Here is a 17,434-nt window from a genome sequence, read left to right as displayed (position 1 = left end):
ACATCAACCTTTTGGAAAGCTTTGTTTGAAAAGTTAGGCACGCAGCTGAATTTCAACACCGCCTACCACCCTCAGATAGATGGGCAGACGGAGTGGGTAAATCAGGTGGTGGAAGACATGCTGCGAACTTATGTGATGCATTAGCTCTTCAAATGGGAAGATTACCTACATTTGGTTGAATTTTCTTATAGCAACGACTCTCATACATCATTACAAATGAGCCTGTTTGAAGTTTTGTACGGACACAAGTGCCGCACACCTTCCAGTTAGGGAGGACCAAGGGTAAGTTGATGTTGGGACCGTAAATGTTAAAGGAAATGGAAGAAATGGTCAAGAAGGTTCATTCCAATTTAAGGATCGCTCAAGGTTGACAAAAGAACTTTGTCGATCGAAAAAGGAATTTCAGGGAATTCCAAGTACGGGATCACGTGTTGTAAGAGTACGAGCCAAAAAGAGTACCTTACAATGGAGTGCATGTGCTAAGTTAGCACCCCTATTTTGTGGCCCATTTCAGCTCTTGGCACGGGTCGGGCCAGTGGCATACTAGCTCGCCTTTCCTAGCCACATTTGGGTGCACAATATTTTCCATGTATCCGTATTAAAAAGATATGTGTATGATCCTAAACATATAATCAATTGGCAAGATATACAAGTAAAAGGATTTTAAGTCAAACAAGATATTAATAGTAGTAAAGACTGACTAAAAATTTTCTACTTTTGTAGGTCGATCCAGAAGGAGAATTCTTGGTCGAACCTTTGGTTATACTTGATCAGAGAGAAGTAATTCTATGGAAATGAGTTATCACCCAGGCTAAAGTGCAATGGCATCAATTTGCGCCAGATGAGGCCACCTGGGAGGATGCACAACTCATGAAGGAAGCTTTTTCGGGTTTATTTGCAACAAAAAAACATCGAGATGATGTTTGATTTTAGGGGGGGAGATGTGATGTCCCCAGAAAACTGTAACTATTTTATTTTACCGCAGTAAAAACAAAACTGGATATTATGGTTATAGTTTGAATTAAGTATTTAAATTTGATAATTATAAAGAATATTATTTTGGAGTGTTAAAAAATCTTCTAAATTTTTCATATGAAGAAAATTAGGATAGACAGTTTCCTAACCCTAACTACCTCCTCGATTATGAATTCTCCAAAGAAAGGACTCAAGAGGGTAGATAGGGGATATCTGAGAGAACCAAGAGGAGAAAGGGAGAGAATGTTTTGACGTGCTGAGAGGTCAGATGGGAAAGAGGCTAAGTTTGGTGGTGACTAGATAGATGAGACACTGTGTTGAAGCCTTGCAAGAAGGCATCTGTCTTGTGAGCAAAGCTCGGGGGGAGACTTAGACCTGAAGGCAAGTCTCATGGTTGGGAGGATTGAAATCTGTTGAATTACATATGTGACTTCAACAGTTGATTTTTCTTATAAGATTGAATTCAAGTAAGTAAAACAACTTGGAAAAATTATTTTAGTTATGAGCTTGTATAATATAATCAATAATTTTGGAAATGCAATTATTTGAAACTTGGATTTTAATAGTGTACAATAATATCTAGAAAACAAGGAAAATAAATAACCCAGAAAACTGTGAAATGAGTAGTTTCTAGTTAAAACATAGATCCAAGATATGAAAATATTCATAAGTACAGACTCAGTTACATACTCAAAAACACATCTCTTAGAAAGGAAAGAATAACAGAAAAAAACCATTAATACCCAGAAAGGAAAATGTTTACCTTTCGCATTAAATAGAAGGAGATACATAGTTATTTCACTATTAGATAAATCAATACAATAAATACAGGTGAGAAACTTGGGCCGAAGCCTGTTTTCTTGTTATCTACGAAACTTAAATGAATCGATATATACCATTGGCAAAAGAAACCCTCTAGCCATACAATAGTGCTTTACTACAAAAATCATAATGCTCCATAGACATAGAGAGAGCGTATGATTGATTAAGAAATAAGAACCGGGTCGTTATGACCAGATACGCCCATGTACCAGCATAAGAATCGAAGCTTTAGGCCACACTTCCGTAAAGGGAAAATATGTACATAATGATTGAACATAGAAATTACATAAAGTTATTCATTAATTCAAGACATTCGTTGTAGAAAAACTTATATAACAAAACTCAGAACGAGTTGAGGGCACCGAATTATCATGCATGAGAAATTAAGCTAGGTTAATCTTTGAACAAAGGAAAAATAAGGTAAACAACAATACCAATTCTTAGATAACCAGAGGAATACATAAAGCTCGACGAATACTGAATAAGAACTATAATAAACAATTTTCTGAGCCATCATATGATTGTATTATACATAATATCAAATTGGATCTATCAACAGAAATACAAGATGCACTCATTACAGTTCGATAAAGTTCCATGGCACATAGAACAACCAACACTGTCGAGTAGGGCTTAGAACCTTCCAGCCTAACCCTAAGGGTTTGCCGGACAAACACAGAACCTAGAACAACCACTTGAGCGAACTTATACGTATATCCTTTAACCAAGGAGATAACATGAAAACAACTACAACGGCGAGCCTCAAGGACATAGCCTTCCGTTCAAACAAAAATATATACAACCTGTTCATTAAATAAATAACACAACTCAAATCGAAACCCTTATGAGGGATATTATGAAGGACTAGAGATTATCAGTCTCTCTACCATGTCATCAGAAGACCGCAAGCCAGACTTATAAACATACCCATAGATTCTTAGAAGGCTTGGGCATGTAGTTGTGCCAGAACCCGGATGAATCGACCTCGGAGGATCCTTGGAGCACCGAGACTTCACTAGGAGAACCTGAAAATCAATCACAGAGAACAAGTCACTGAACAACTTTAAAATTTCAACTATGGAGACTCTAGTATGTGCAGAGGAAGTGCAGGGTTGATAGAGTAACTTACCTGATAGGGTCACGTATGGACGATGGAACCACCAGCTCAGAAACCTCACGCCTTGCCCAACCATAACCATTACTATACAAAAACCACGTGAGAACGAAACCCTAGTAACATGACAAAATAACCAGAGAGTCAAGAGTGGAGCCGATAATTGTAAAACAAACCCTCCAGAAGTCTCAGGCGAAGTTAATAGAAGACCCATTAGCCGTCAGATGAACGCAGAGGAGTGCACATCATTGATGTAGAGAGAAGGATGAGGCGGGAGGGATAATTGGAGGGCAGTTGGCGAGAGAGTCGAGGCCTGCTCCCGCCACAACTCAGATGCAGAGGAGTTTAGCATTATTACCCTTCGTATGATATATGTATTAATTTAACAAAAAATTGTACTCAGATATAAATGAAATGTACCATGTATCTATCTTTGGTTATATGAATAATAAATGACAGATTTATATGTGTAATAGGTAAGTGAATTTTATGTATATGTTAGAGTTCTATGGTAAGTTTTTAATTTTTTTATTATTTTGAGCTATATGGAGATGTGATAGTTCTATTCTACACACTAAAAGTTTGCCAATAATGTGGAAAACGCTAGAAGTTATACCTCCAACAAGTTGGGCTACCTCATTGACCACCATGTTAATGATTCGATGCCATGTTAGTCCCCATTACTCATGCATGTGGAGCTAGTCACAAGTAGACTTTCAAGAAGATTCTAGAAGGTCCGAAACCCTAACATTAGTTGAAGCTTGAGGCATGCAAAATCCTTAACCTGACCATAAATAATTATTTAGTTATATTAAATACTATGCCATTAGGAAAGAAAACATTCATTTATTTTGATATTATCACTACTCTATAGTTAAACATAACATCTAAGACTAAAATATTAAAACATAAGAAAAGAGATATAGAAATTTATATAGTAACAATTTAGGCCACAATACCCCTATCAATTCCATAATTAGTGCTCCTTCTTGTACTTATATTTCATAATTATACATAATAAAGAGTAAAGTAAATGCCTCACTTTTTAGCCAAGTTTTTCTCCCATATTAGAACTTTAAAATTACCTTTTATATTCATTTGTGTAAATAGTATAGTCATTAGTTATTTCTTTAATTTTAATTTTAATGATTTATATAATTTTAAATACAATACTAACAATATTAAATCGAAGGTACTAAACTGGATAATAAAAATTTCAAAATATAATTTTTTAAATGTATTATTCTAATAAAAGATCCCAACAACTTATAAATAACGGTCTTACACTTGTCACATAGATATATAAAATTTTTTGCCATATTTTTACGCCGTAAGGCGTTCCCCTTTGAAATCAACTCCCCTCTTTCCCACCTGTCATTATTGTGCACCGTGAGATTATCTGTTAGACGATTGGAAAAGACTCAACTGTTTGATTAGGGAAGTGGTTACGAGTTGGTTGCAAGTTGTATACGGTTCGAAAGCATAAGTAATGGCTCAACCTGATCCTTGATGCCCTTGAAAATGGCAAGACTCTTTTAAATGCCGCCAAGAAACAACTAGAGCCAACCAAATCCAAATCGATGGTGAATCTGATGAAATCATCATCATATGAAGGAGAACAGAAAGACGCCGTCTGCGAGCTCCATATGTGATGTTGTGCTTGGTATTTCATTGATGTCTACAATGGTGATGCCCAGGTTCAAATCCTTGCCATCAAGCAAGAAATCCCTGCCATCAAGCAAGCTGCTGGGTTCTAGTAGCCTTTCTCCTAGCCCTGAAGGGTTTCTTGATCTGGCCCGCCTTTCCTGATCTAGCCCCCAACAGGCAAGCAGCCTTTGTTTATCGCTACGCTAGGGTATTCTGATGGGCACTACATATAACCCCAACCCAGGCAGTTTAGAAGCCATCAATGGATACCGAATTCATCTATTAAGTGTCTTAAGGTATGTAAAGATGAAAGTTTGATAGGGTTTGATTTGAGGTGATTTATCAGAAGATTATACGGTTAAAGAATCAACAGATTACTATGGCTATTATCTCAAATAAATATGATCTTATTCTTTGTATGAAGCACAATGCAGGTTTCCTATATCAGTTCCAACCTTGGAACTATGGGATTGGCCAATCTTCACAAGCCCGTAAGGGAACAAAGACTGCTGAAATCATCATCATCTGAAGGAGAACAGAAAGACGCCGTCTGCGAGCTCGGTATGTGATGCTGTGCTTGGTATTTCATCGATGTGTACAGTGGTGATGCCCGCGTTCAAATCCCTACCATCAAGCAAGCCGCTGGGTTCTAGCAGCCTTTCTCCCAGCCCTGAAGCCTTTCTTGATCTGGCCCGCCTTTCCTGATCTGGCCCCCAACAGGCAAGAAACCTCTGTTTATCGCTACGCTACGGGATTCTGATGGGCACTACATATAACCCCAACCTAGCTAGTTTAGAACCCGTCAATGGATACCGAATTCATCTATTAATTGTCTTAAGGTATGTAAAGATGAAAGTTTGATAGGGTTTGATTTGAGTTGATTTATCAGGAGATTATACAGTTAAAGAATCAGCAGATTACTATGGCTATTATTTCAAATAAATATGATCTTATTATCAGTTCCAACCTTGGAACTATGGGATTGGCCAATCTTCACAAGCCCGTAAGGGAATAGAGACTGATAACATCATATTTTATCTCATTCAGAAACAAAAAATGTTAAAAAGTGCTTTGGAAGAGTTACAAAACACATGCAATCTTGCAGAGAATCCAACTCCATCCTATGAGAAATCCCCTCAAATATAACCTATAACAGTTGTTGAAGGTTATTCGTGCATGAATCAACCGGAAAACGAAGTTATACCAAACCCTTCCTCCTTATCCATGTGGGCTCACTGATGTTCAAAATTCCTTATTTGATTCCTGGGCTTATTCCTGGGCAACGATGTCCTTTAGTGTCTCTCTGTTGATCGTATCCGGGTGATTTTGTTGTTTGAACATTATGTCCTTGCGCTTGTAGACCCGGAGATGTAAAAGATGTAAAAGCCTCTGTGAAGCTGTCATTGGTGTGATCAACCCACAGTTGTGAACAAGAAGTTAAGTGGTTGTAATCAATTCCAACAAATTCATTATTTCTTTGTTGAACATCAAATTGCTCATGCTTTAAATCCAATACGTCCGCAACACGATAGTGCTGATATTCTGCAGAGGTAACTACATTAAAGATGTTATTAATTGACTGCATGTGACTGTCAGGAATAACCCCCAATGGCTTGGCAGAGTGAAGCGACATACAAGGATCTGGAGCGTGCGAGGGAATATTATATTTTGTGTTGTTGTTACCGTTGGGTAACGTGGAGGAGGAAGAGAGAAGCCCTCCCTTCCTCTTGATGCAAGAATTCCAATAGTTCTTGATCTCATTGTCTGTACGCTCAGGCAAATGGGCAGCAATTTGAGACCACCTGCATAGCTGATGCCATTCATTTCCAAATCAAAGGAAAGGAAAGTGAGCATGGATTCACTTGAACAATTATTAACAAAGAAGATTAGGGAAGATCAGGAATTGACAAAAATGGAAACCTGTTGCCTATAAGGGAATGCAAGTGTTTGATCGTTTGGTCTTCCTCGTAGGAAATCGGGCTCTGTTTAATGCCAGGTCGTAAGTAGTTCATCCATCTCAGCCTACAGCTCTTTCCGCATCTCCGCAGACTTGTATACAAGCCATTTAAGTGTGAGGTTTCAAGAAATTTAAATTTATTTATTTAAATTGACCAGTTTATATTGTATGGTATTGTACCGAAATTTATTATTGTTTAGATCATTGTTTTAGTTCATATAATGATTTTTTGAATTTATAATTAATAAATATTTTATTGTGATGTTCCACAATTTTTTATGATGCAAATATCCATCTAAAAGCATTTTTTTCAAATATAATTACTTTAAATTTTAATTAAATAGAAAAATTAGTATTAACACAATACAAATAAATACAAGTTTAATAGTTGCAAAAAAAAAATTCATAGAAATTTGTGCATTCCATATGAGTGTAACTTTTTGTGACTTTTCTAACTTTATACCTCTCAACATTACTATCAAGTGCTTTCCTCAATGTGTAGACCCATTACATACAACAACTTTTCTAATTTTAGAAACTTCTAACATGTCTCAAGTTATCAACTCCTTTCTTCAATGTGTAGACCCATTACATACAACAACCTTTCTAACTTTAAAAACATTTTCCATGTGTCAAGTTTTATTCTTCTCTAAGACATATATTTTTTCTTTCATTACCACCTTCCATTTGGAACCATTGATAACATATATTACTTCCTAATAACAAGAAGGTCCTGAGTCATTGGTAACCAAAATAGCATATGAAGTAAAATTGATATACCTGGTAGGAGGGTTTCTCTCCCTTGTAGATCTTCAAAGTTTTGGTTGTGGGATTTCAAAGTTTCCCTTAATGTCTTTAGCATTTATTACTTTTTTATCATTAAAAGTTTCTTTTTTCTTACTTGTGTCTATAGATAGTTGGGTTTCCAACTGAATTTCTTGATTTAATGACCCATGTTTTTGCACATATTCTTATTTCAAAGGATCTTCTACACTTTCTGACTTAATGAGAGGAGATTAATCAAATATCACATCGTTGTTGATGATAATGTTGTTGGTAGTAGGAGCCCAAAAAATATATATCCCTTAGCAACATCATGATTCCCAACAAATATAGCATTCTTTGATCTATGGCCTAAGTTAGAATGTTGATTCTTAGGAGTAAGAGTGCACACTTCACAACCAAAAATATTTAAATTTAAATAATCATTGGGATGAATTTCCAAGATCTCTTCATGGATTTTACAATTTATTGCGACTGATGGTGATGAATTTGCAAGATAAAAAGTAGTAGTGACTACTTTATGTCCACAACTCTTGATGCAAATTGACATTGTTTAGCATGCTTATTGTTCTTTCTATAAGATTCATCTTCATGTTTTCCTGATCCTTGATGCCCTTGCAGATGACAAGACTCTTTTAAATGCCGCCAAGAAACAACCAGAGCCAACCAAATCCAAATCAATGGTGAATCTGCTGAAATCATCATCATCGGAAGGAGAACAGAAAGATGCCATCTGCGAGCTCTGTATGTGATGTTGTGCTTGGTATTTCATCGATGTGTACAGTGGTGATGCCCGGGTTCAAATCCCTGCCATCAAGCAAGCCGCTGGGTTCTAGCAGCCTTTCTCCCAACCCTGAAGCCTTTCTTGATCTGGCCCGCCTTTTCTGATCTGGCCTCCAACAAGCGAGCAACCTCTGTTTATCGCTACGCTATGGGATTCTGATGGGCACTACATATAACCCCAACCCAGCCAGTTTCGAACCCATCAATGGATACCGAATTCATCTATTAAGTGTCTTAAGGTATGTAAAGATGAAAGTTTGATAGGGTTCCATTTGAGTTGATTTATCAGGAGATTATACGGTTAAAGAATCAGCAGATTACTATGGCTATTATTTCAAATAAATATGATCTTATTCTTTGTATGCTGCACAATGCAGGTTTCCTATATCAATTCCAACCTTGGAACTATGGGATTGGCCAATCTTCACAAGCCCGTAAGGGAACAGAGACTGATAGCATCATATTTTATCTCATTCAGAAACAGAAAATGTTAAAGAAGTGCTTTGGAAGAGGTACAAAACACATGCAGTCTTGCAGAGAATCCAACTCCATCCTATGAGAAATCCCCTCAAATATGACCAGTAACAGTTGTTGAAGGTTATTCGTGCATGAATCAACCGGAAAACAAAGTTATACCAAACCCTTCCTCCTTATTCATGTGGGCTCACTGATGTTCAAAATTCCTTATTTGATTCCTGGGCTTATTCTCTTTGAATTGGGACCACGTGATGTTCATGGCCACGGTGTATTGCTCCTACGCCTGTTGTTGTGGACTGTGGAGCAGGGCAGGGTAAGCCTAGAAGCACCTTCGCAGCAAAGGGAAGAGGTAGAAGAGCATTTTGTTTTCAAGTCCAATCACATTCCCCCACTAGGATCTGGAGATTCAAGAATTCAGTTTTGCTCAGTGAGTACATCACATGTTACACGGAGGCAAAGCCCTCATCACCAAATAGCTCATATGCATGTGCTAACCACAAATGTCAACGAAATTTTGGGTATCAAATTTTGTCAAGGGAAAGTCATGCAGTCTCCATGACCAACTAGAGGATGGACGACAAGGACATATAACAAAGCAACTCAGACTGATATCTACTTATAATGGGACATAGATTCATCCAACAAGTTGCAGTATCATAAGAAAAGAGATGAAGAAAATAATACTACCTATCCTTTATATTAAGACAAATGTATAGAAAGTAGGATATTAGCAGGGCTTGCAGCAACTGTGTCATTTCTAACAATATGGAACTCTAAAGGAAGGCTTAAATTTTTTATGATGCCATTATGGTACTATAAATTTCAGAAGTTGGTAGTATAGGCAGGGAAAAAAGGAATGAATTGCATATAGCGATTTTGATGATAAGATGTGCACCATAAAATCAAATATTTAGATATCATCAACTTCTATTTGAGATATTGTAACTAATGTCTGACATTGTTTTCCTTGTTAAAGTTGTTTATAAAACAAATTGAACAGATTTAGAGCATTCAATACATCTATGAAAAAATATCATGTCATAATTTTTTTGGTTCTTACTGTATAGAAAGAAGTGGGGTACTCTATGGTGGAGGTGGGGGAAGATCCCTATAAGTTTAATGTATCTGGAGTTAAGACATATGTATACTGGTTGAGAGAACTCTGTTTGCAGTGTGCATGCAGGAAGTATTGTGGCCAGGACTTTAAGTATGAAGTGATATGATTGCAAAAATTGATGTTCATATGCTGAGGTCTTCTTTCAATTCTTGACTCAGCTACTCCACTATTCCCCTGCCCCACTGTAGTTTCAAACAAAATTTGGTGTCGAGCTTCCTCAAAGATGTAAAACGTTCAATACCTAGAAGTTCTTCTAACTCATCGTAGTAAGCCACCTTTAAAACTTGAAGTTTTGTCAACTTCACCAACCCTTCTATGCTCTTCAGCTTCAAACATTGAGATGCCCTCAACTCCTCCAAATATATCAATGTTTCAAGACCTGACATCTCCTCTACTTGATAACACCCGCTGATATTCAGATCTTTAAGTTCTGAAAGACCACAAAACCCTCCTATTTTCCTCAACGCAGTGCAATTGATCAACTCTGACTTTATTAGTGTTGTTGGCAATGCCCCAACGTCCAGTGAATCATGACAAAAGTTCAGGCCAAAATTTCAGGCTGAGACGTTGAAGGTTGGGGCAAATACCTTCATGAAAGGAAACCTCTGATATCCTTGTCTGGAACAGTTCAAGGTGTTTGAGGGAAAACACACACTTTTCAATGGAAGTGTCTGTTTTATGCAACACTCTTTGCCCTCTCAAATTTGTTAATGTTTCAATTCCCCCTTCAACTTTCTTGAATGGAAGTTCCTTTAATGGACATTTTGTTACTTATTTTTGTTAATTTGGTAAGTGTTGTACATTTCACTCCATTATTTTCAACTCTCTCAATTGAGTCAATAGTCTAATGGAATCGGGCAAACATATCAATTACTGTCAATTCTGTAGACATAAATTTGAAGTCCTCACTCACCCATCATATGCCTCCAGCTCGAAACCACTTATTTCTGCAACATCAAAAAGTGCCTTCCTCATTATTCAACAGTGTTGTAGTCATATCGTTGTTTTTCTTGATGTGTTTGAGGATCCAATGTTTTCTTCTCTTCCAGTGTGCACAGGGCTTGAGCATACACTCCGTTTTCACCCTTCGTCCACCTAAGATCTGAAGGCTTCACACCGATGTGTTTGAGGGTCCATTGTTTTGTTCTCTTCCAGTGTGTGCGGGGATTGAACATACACTCCGTTTTCACCCTTCGTACACCTAAGATCTGAAGAGGAATCAGATGTACATGCCATTGCAAATGAAAATATGAATTGGAAGAGGAATCGGATGTACATGCCATTGCAAATGAAAATATGATGACACAGGAGGAAAAGGGAAAAAAAAGGAAACTATAAGTTCGGAGCTATGTTCCTGAGTAGCTTGGGAAAGTGATCTCCCACAATTTCTCAGTTTAACTATGCAGAATTCTTGCTTCTCCCCGTCTTAAAAGAAAAGAAAAAAAATGTATAGTTAATTATCATTCACAACATTTCTGCTCTTCCCCATCTTAGAAAGAAAAAATTGTATATTCAATTATCATTCAAAATAATAGTATAATTGATGATCATTTCCACATAAAACCATGACGATCTAGCTTCTTGAAGATCCCAAATATTATGATGTTGTAGACCCAGTTGTGTGATATTAATTAACACAAAATTCATTATTCATCAATTGACATGAAACTGCAATCTTCGCAATTTCCTGGTAATGTAACCCGTGGTCCCTGACAAGCAGGTGAAAAAAAATAATAGAGATGAAAAATGTTTAGTTGACTGTCATTTAATAATAAAATCATAGGTTTTATGGTTTTATAGAGCAATTAGTGTGATATAAAGATTACTAATTATTCATTAATAACATAAAATGTTCTTGAACGTAACCGATGGCCTTTCATATAATTTGCAGAGCAGTAGTGCTATATAAATTCCATCCATTGGCATGAAAATGGAATCTCCCCCCTTTCTTGATCTTGCTTAACGTAAGCCACGACCCCTGATTGCCAAATTACTCAATTGACTTGAAACTGACAGTTTCACATTTTCTTCACCGTGCTAATGTAAGCTGTGGCCCCGACCCCAGCTTATCAAATAATTCATAGCAATTGATCTTGGAGGATTCGTTCACATTTTCTTCTTTGAGCTAACGTAAGCTATGGCCCTGGATTATCAAATAATTCAAAGAAATTGATCTTAGAGGATTCATTTAGAAGAATTTGGTTTGATTGGATTTTTTTAGGTGAATTGATTTATATGATTGTTTGGTCAAGTTTTGATTTTTGATCTTTTAATGTAATTGGTTTAATTTAACATATTTTCATTCTATTTATATTGCGTAATTTAATAAAATTGTGTAATCTCAATTGATAATTTATTTGAATTTTTGAATAAATTTTGAAAATTATCAAGGAAAAAAACACACGGCAAATTTGTGTAATATTTAGTGATACCTACAATTCACATATATATACACACTCATGTTATATTTAAATTATATAATTTTAACAATCAATATTTACAATTTCATTTTTTTTTTCTGAAATTTAAAAAATATTTGATATTAAGAAAAAAAAAATCTTAATTCCTTATAGATCATAGAATTTTCTTAATTTATTATGGATCACAGAAGCCTAAATTCAGAAAATACTTGATATTGGATGACTCCGAGGAAGTAGAAGCTGCCAATCAAGCACAGTGTCTATTAAATGCTATTGAAATATAGAGAGACCTTGTACATGTCTCATGACTTGAAATACATTTTCTTTCTATCTTGGCATTCAGATTGTGCTATTTTTGGTGAATCCTGTTTTTAAATCTAGTTTATTTTAATATATATATTTTTTAAATTGATTATTTGGACTATTTAAATAGTCAAAATTTAAGGACTAAGTTTCATGAAGAGTTTTCTTTCAAAGTAAAATTCAAAAATTTGAATTTTATATGTTTGTAGTTCATGGGGATTTTCAACTATTGTTTATATACATCATTTCGCTGTAATCAGATCCTCATTTTTCAAACAATTGAGTATATGCTTCCTTGTAACTTACATATAGATAGGCTTAACAAGATTTCCATGTTGACATGGGTGCTTATTTATGTTTGGGTCAGTTTTCAATATCTAAATTTATGGTCAGATAGCCCTCCATCGCAGTATGCATAGGTCAACTGCAGATGAACATGATTGCACCTCGAATTCTCAGTGTTCATCATAAATTGTGAAACAAACCTTTGTCAATTCGTCACATTGATATGGGAAAAATCCTATGCCCACTGAAATGTCTCATTAAGGATTTCCTGCATTACATTGCAATTTTGCATAAGCATGACTTATTCTTCCAAGATACACTTCGTAATAAAACAATAATAGCGAGACTTTGAATTCTATGAAATCAAATTGTGGGATTCTTCTCTTACTCAATAAAAAGATGATGGCTCCCTTGGCCCCAAACACTTCTATCTACAAATTTATGTCATTGCCTTACGACGTTTCCTTTGCAACATATGGTGCAAATGCTAATTATATGTTTTTGTAAATACGTAAGCACTAATTTTATATTACCTAAACGCGAAAAAATAACAGCCTAAAAATAACTCCAAATTAGGAAAAGAAATTAAGGACGCACACATGATGTCTCCATCCAATTTACATAAGTTTGGTCGGGCACTAATCAAAACTTTCATTTTTAAACAACTTCAACTTTTCACATAGGTTAGATTTTAATGATTTAAAGCGCGTATTAATTTAGAAAAAAAATAATTTACATTTGTTTTTAAAGTTATTTACAAGAAAGTAATTAACATTTGTTTTCAAAGTTGAGATATCTTTAATTATTTATCTATTTTTATAATGGTTTGATTTTAAAAATTTATTTATTTGTGATTATGACCTATTGGAAAATAATTTTTGATATATTACCGTTATATTTTTATACCATTTTATGACTAGAGAGAATTGAAGTGTTATTGTAAGATTACTATTATTGAATTGGAAATAGGAAGAGAAAAACACAAAAAAAATGCTAATAAAATGTCAAAATTAAAAGGCAATAATTTGAAATAGAAAAAAGATAAAGAAAAAGAAAAAGAAAAACGTATGACTAGAAAAATCTTTTTTCAATTTGTTTTTTTCTCTATTGTACTCGTGATCACTTTATTGTTGATTTTGAATAACTCTATTTTGATTATAAATAATTACTTATTCGAAAAGTAAGAAAATTTTTCGTAAAAATCACATCATCTATGACTAGAAAAATCTTTTTTCAATTTGTTTTTTTCTCTACTCTACTCATGATCACTTTATTGTTGATTTTGAATAACTCTATTTTGATTATAAATAATTACTTATTTGAAAAGTAAGAAAATTTTCCGTAAAAATCACATCATCAGAGTTTTGTGGATGTGTGGTTCATGGTCAGGAAAAGATGAAGAACAAGATCTTGATAAAGTTAAATAGATAAATATAAAATTTTCTAGCCGACGATTAGATTTGACTAAATAAATAATATTATTAATAAATAATATTTTCAAAACAAGCCCCAAGAGTTAGCTCAATTGGTCAAATCAAGTGCCTCGCCAATGGGAGGTCACAGGGTTGAATCCCGAAAGCTCTTGGGGTTAGGTCAGTAAATAGGCCGAGGGGTGTTGATGCCTTCGGGTGCGTCCACTCAGTGTTGAACAACCCTGGATGTAGCGGCTACCCATTGACCCGGGTATCTGTGAACCAGAAGTGAAAAAAAAAAAAAAAAAAATTTCAAAACAGTGAGATTTGACTAAATAACTAATATTTTAATACAAAGAAATAATTGTTAGAATATAATCCTTAATATTGAATTAAGGAAAATAATTAATCAAAATGAAAATTTTATAGAAATGAATATCTAAATCTAAAAATAAAAATAAAAATAATATTTAGGTTAAAAAATTTGAGTTGAAATCATTTAAACTGGTTTTTTGACTTTATATATGGATTCAACACCCTGAAAAACCTCTAGGGCACTTAAGGGGTTACCCATCAAGCTTGTGATTTCAATAAATTCCTATTGGATTTTAGAGAAATTAGACCGGAAGAACCCACTGAAAAGCTTCCAAAAAGTCTCATTAAAGTCAACTCGAATCAAAACAATAAAACAATTAATGATGATGATGATGATGATGATGATGGTTAACATCCACTGAGTCCAAACTTTGGTCTATCGGACCTAAGAAGCAAATTATTTAGCTTGATTTAAGATTTTATTCCTATGCTCAAAAAGCTTGGAGAGAAGCATCCCGCGCTCACTATAATTTTAACATTGTAAAACGCTAGGAAGGTTAGTATTACAACAAAGATTATGAAACTGAGATCCAATGTGGTTATACGCAGGGCACTCTAAGAGGAAGTGATTTTCATCCTCAATGTTCATATTCGCACAGAGATGACAAATCATTTCCATCCATGGTGTTTTAGGAATTTCCAAACAACCCGTTTCACTATGGAGCTCATGAGAGTTCATTCTAATCTTGGATATATTAATTTTATTCTTTGATCTAGTTAAAACAGAGAGATACTTTTGATCTTCTAGGGTGGGGTTGATGACCTCCTTATAATATCTTAATTTTCTTTTATCTGCTAAATCTTTCTCACACCACATTTTTTATTTGAACTTAGAAGTAACAATATTTATAATGTTATTAATTTTTTGCAATGCAACATTCTCGTCGATCTCCCAATGGTTTAACCAGGCCTTGGTGCCTTTATACCAACCTCATTTGAGCCTTAGGTGGTTTTGGCTGGAATTTAAAGCCAGGTTAGGAAGTCTATGGTCTCCTATGTTATTGAGTTTATGCTTGTACAACAAGAGCCTAGTCATAGCTAGGTTCTCGATAGGGGAAAGACCCACTTCTACAAGGAGAATAAGATAGGGTGTATTTCTTTTAATTTTGAGGTTATACATTATAAAGCGCTTCTGGATTTGATCAATCTTTCTCCAGGATTCTCTAGAGATGCTGCAACCCCAAACCTCACATCTATATAAGATAACAGGAGTGACTAAAGTTTTAAAGAGGAACTTCTTTCTACCCACATTACAAGGTTTGCCATTTTAAAATTATTTTCAAGACCAAAATAAGCTTTTCACCCCCCATTAATACTTTTCTCAATGCTATAGTTCCAGTTGATCTTGTGATAGATATCAATTCCTAGGTAATCGTAAGAAGACACTTCCTCCAAGTTACTATTGTCATGCATAAAATTAGCATAAGTGTCCTTCTTGGATTTGATAATCATAACTTTTGTTTTGTCAGTGTTAACAGTCATACCCATGGTAGAGCAGAAATCCTTAACAATTCTAAGTTGCTTATCAAGATTAGATGGGCACCTTACGAGAAGAACAATATCGTCATCATAGAGAAGAAGGATCATGACTATCCCAACTAATATCGTGCCAACACAACCTGCTTCCTCTAAACAACCTTCTAGCTTGTCGATGTAAATGCCAAATAGGGTAGGGGAGAGGGGGAAACCATGTTTAACTCTGATATTACACTTAATATCTTTCAACCACCCCTCATTGTTTTTTAACTTGGCAATTACATTCTCGTATAACCTTATAGCGACAACTCTCAACTCGAAAGGAACCTGTAGCTTTTCTAATCTATTTCATAGGTTGTTTCTAGGAACTGTATCGAAAGCCTTTTTAAAGTCCACAAAGCAACAAAAGATATTAGATTCATCATTGCGACATTCCTCCACAATGATCCTAAGCGTAATGAGGTGGTCCGTTGTTGAGTGTTGCCTTCAAAAACCTGCTTGGCCTTTAGCCCGCTTACCTTCACTTTCAAGCCATATGCTCAACTTCATTTCCAAAATAATACCATATAACTTGGCTAAGAGAGGGCTGATCATAATTGTCCGATAATTAGAGGGGTTATTTGTATCCCCACTTTTAAAAATAGGGATAATTAGGCTCTGGGTCCATGGTTTAGGGAACCCTTGCTTGACCGCTTGATTGAAAAGCTTGTGGATGTGGGGGATGAGGATAGGACCTCCAATTTTTAATATTTCTGCTTAGTAACCTTCAATGTCCTTAGCTTTCCCATTTGCTAGGCATTTAACCCCAAAATCAATGTCTTCTAATGAGAAAACTTCTTTCATTGCGAGCAGGGTTTCAAAGTTATTCACGACATTTGGAGATTCATAAAGCTTTTTAAGATAGGAATTCCAGTCGTGTAAAGAAATATTATTATTATCTTTAGTTTTCCTAGTTAGAATCTGCCTCCAGAATTTCTTAGGAGTTACCTTAGAGAGGTGTATGAGATTCTCTTTTCTTTTACGAATATACTGCCTTTTTTTCCTTTTAGTTAGGGCTTCGTATATTTTTGTCTTGCCAATTTTAAGAGATTCATCAACAACTTCCTTAATTGCTCTCTTCGCACTTTTACAATATTTTTCATACCATGGGTTGGTTTTTCTATTTCTTTTATTATTTGAAACTTCAAATGAGAAGTTCTTGTTAATAGAATAAGGGAGGCTTGTAGTAAAATTATGATAGAGGTCTTCTATGTTGTCTATACTAGATAAAGGAAGAAAATTAGTTTTTAATTCATTTAGAAAGAGATCAATTTTATTTCTATCAAATATTAAGTTCTTTTGGCTATAAGGATTATCTTCTATGCAATCTCTATGCATGACAAAATTGAGAGTTATATGCCTATGATCATAGTCAGGCTCGTGGTCATTTAAGATGTCAAAATTTATTATTTTGTTGTATAAAGGGATATCGAAAATAACATAGTCTAG

At 35.1% G+C, this 17,434-nt stretch overlaps 1 protein-coding gene across 11 annotated transcripts; it reads left to right on the top strand.

The window, feature by feature from the left end:
* Nucleotides 1-4,302: 4,302 nt before the first annotated feature.
* Nucleotides 4,303-9,396, top strand: LOC149250822 (uncharacterized). Of its 11 annotated transcripts, none has more exons than XM_089459248.1 (6): nucleotides 4,303-4,854; nucleotides 4,983-5,119; nucleotides 5,919-6,002; nucleotides 6,155-6,629; nucleotides 7,920-8,320; nucleotides 8,459-9,396. In XM_089459248.1, exons 1-3 carry the CDS (start codon nucleotides 4,775-4,777, stop codon nucleotides 5,930-5,932), a joined length of 231 nt encoding a protein of 76 aa, XP_089315374.1. In that variant the 5' UTR covers nucleotides 4,303-4,774; the 3' UTR covers nucleotides 5,933-6,002; nucleotides 6,155-6,629; nucleotides 7,920-8,320; nucleotides 8,459-9,396. The 11 variants fall into 11 exon arrangements, 4 of the variants coding, with proteins under 4 accessions (XP_089315374.1, XP_089315372.1, XP_089315373.1 ...); XR_016266842.1 differs by having other exon boundaries at nucleotides 4,326-4,854; nucleotides 4,993-5,397; XM_089459246.1 differs by lacking the exon at nucleotides 5,919-6,002.
* Nucleotides 9,397-17,434: the final 8,038 nt, after the last annotated feature.

The sequence above is a fragment of the Pinus tabuliformis genome, chromosome 7 (assembly GCF_031772625.1).
Source record: "Pinus tabuliformis cultivar Carrire ecotype Pingquan chromosome 7, CPIR1, whole genome shotgun sequence".
Classification (NCBI taxonomy): domain Eukaryota; kingdom Viridiplantae; phylum Streptophyta; class Pinopsida; order Pinales; family Pinaceae; genus Pinus; species Pinus tabuliformis.
This window is presented reverse-complemented; position numbering and strand designations above follow the sequence as displayed.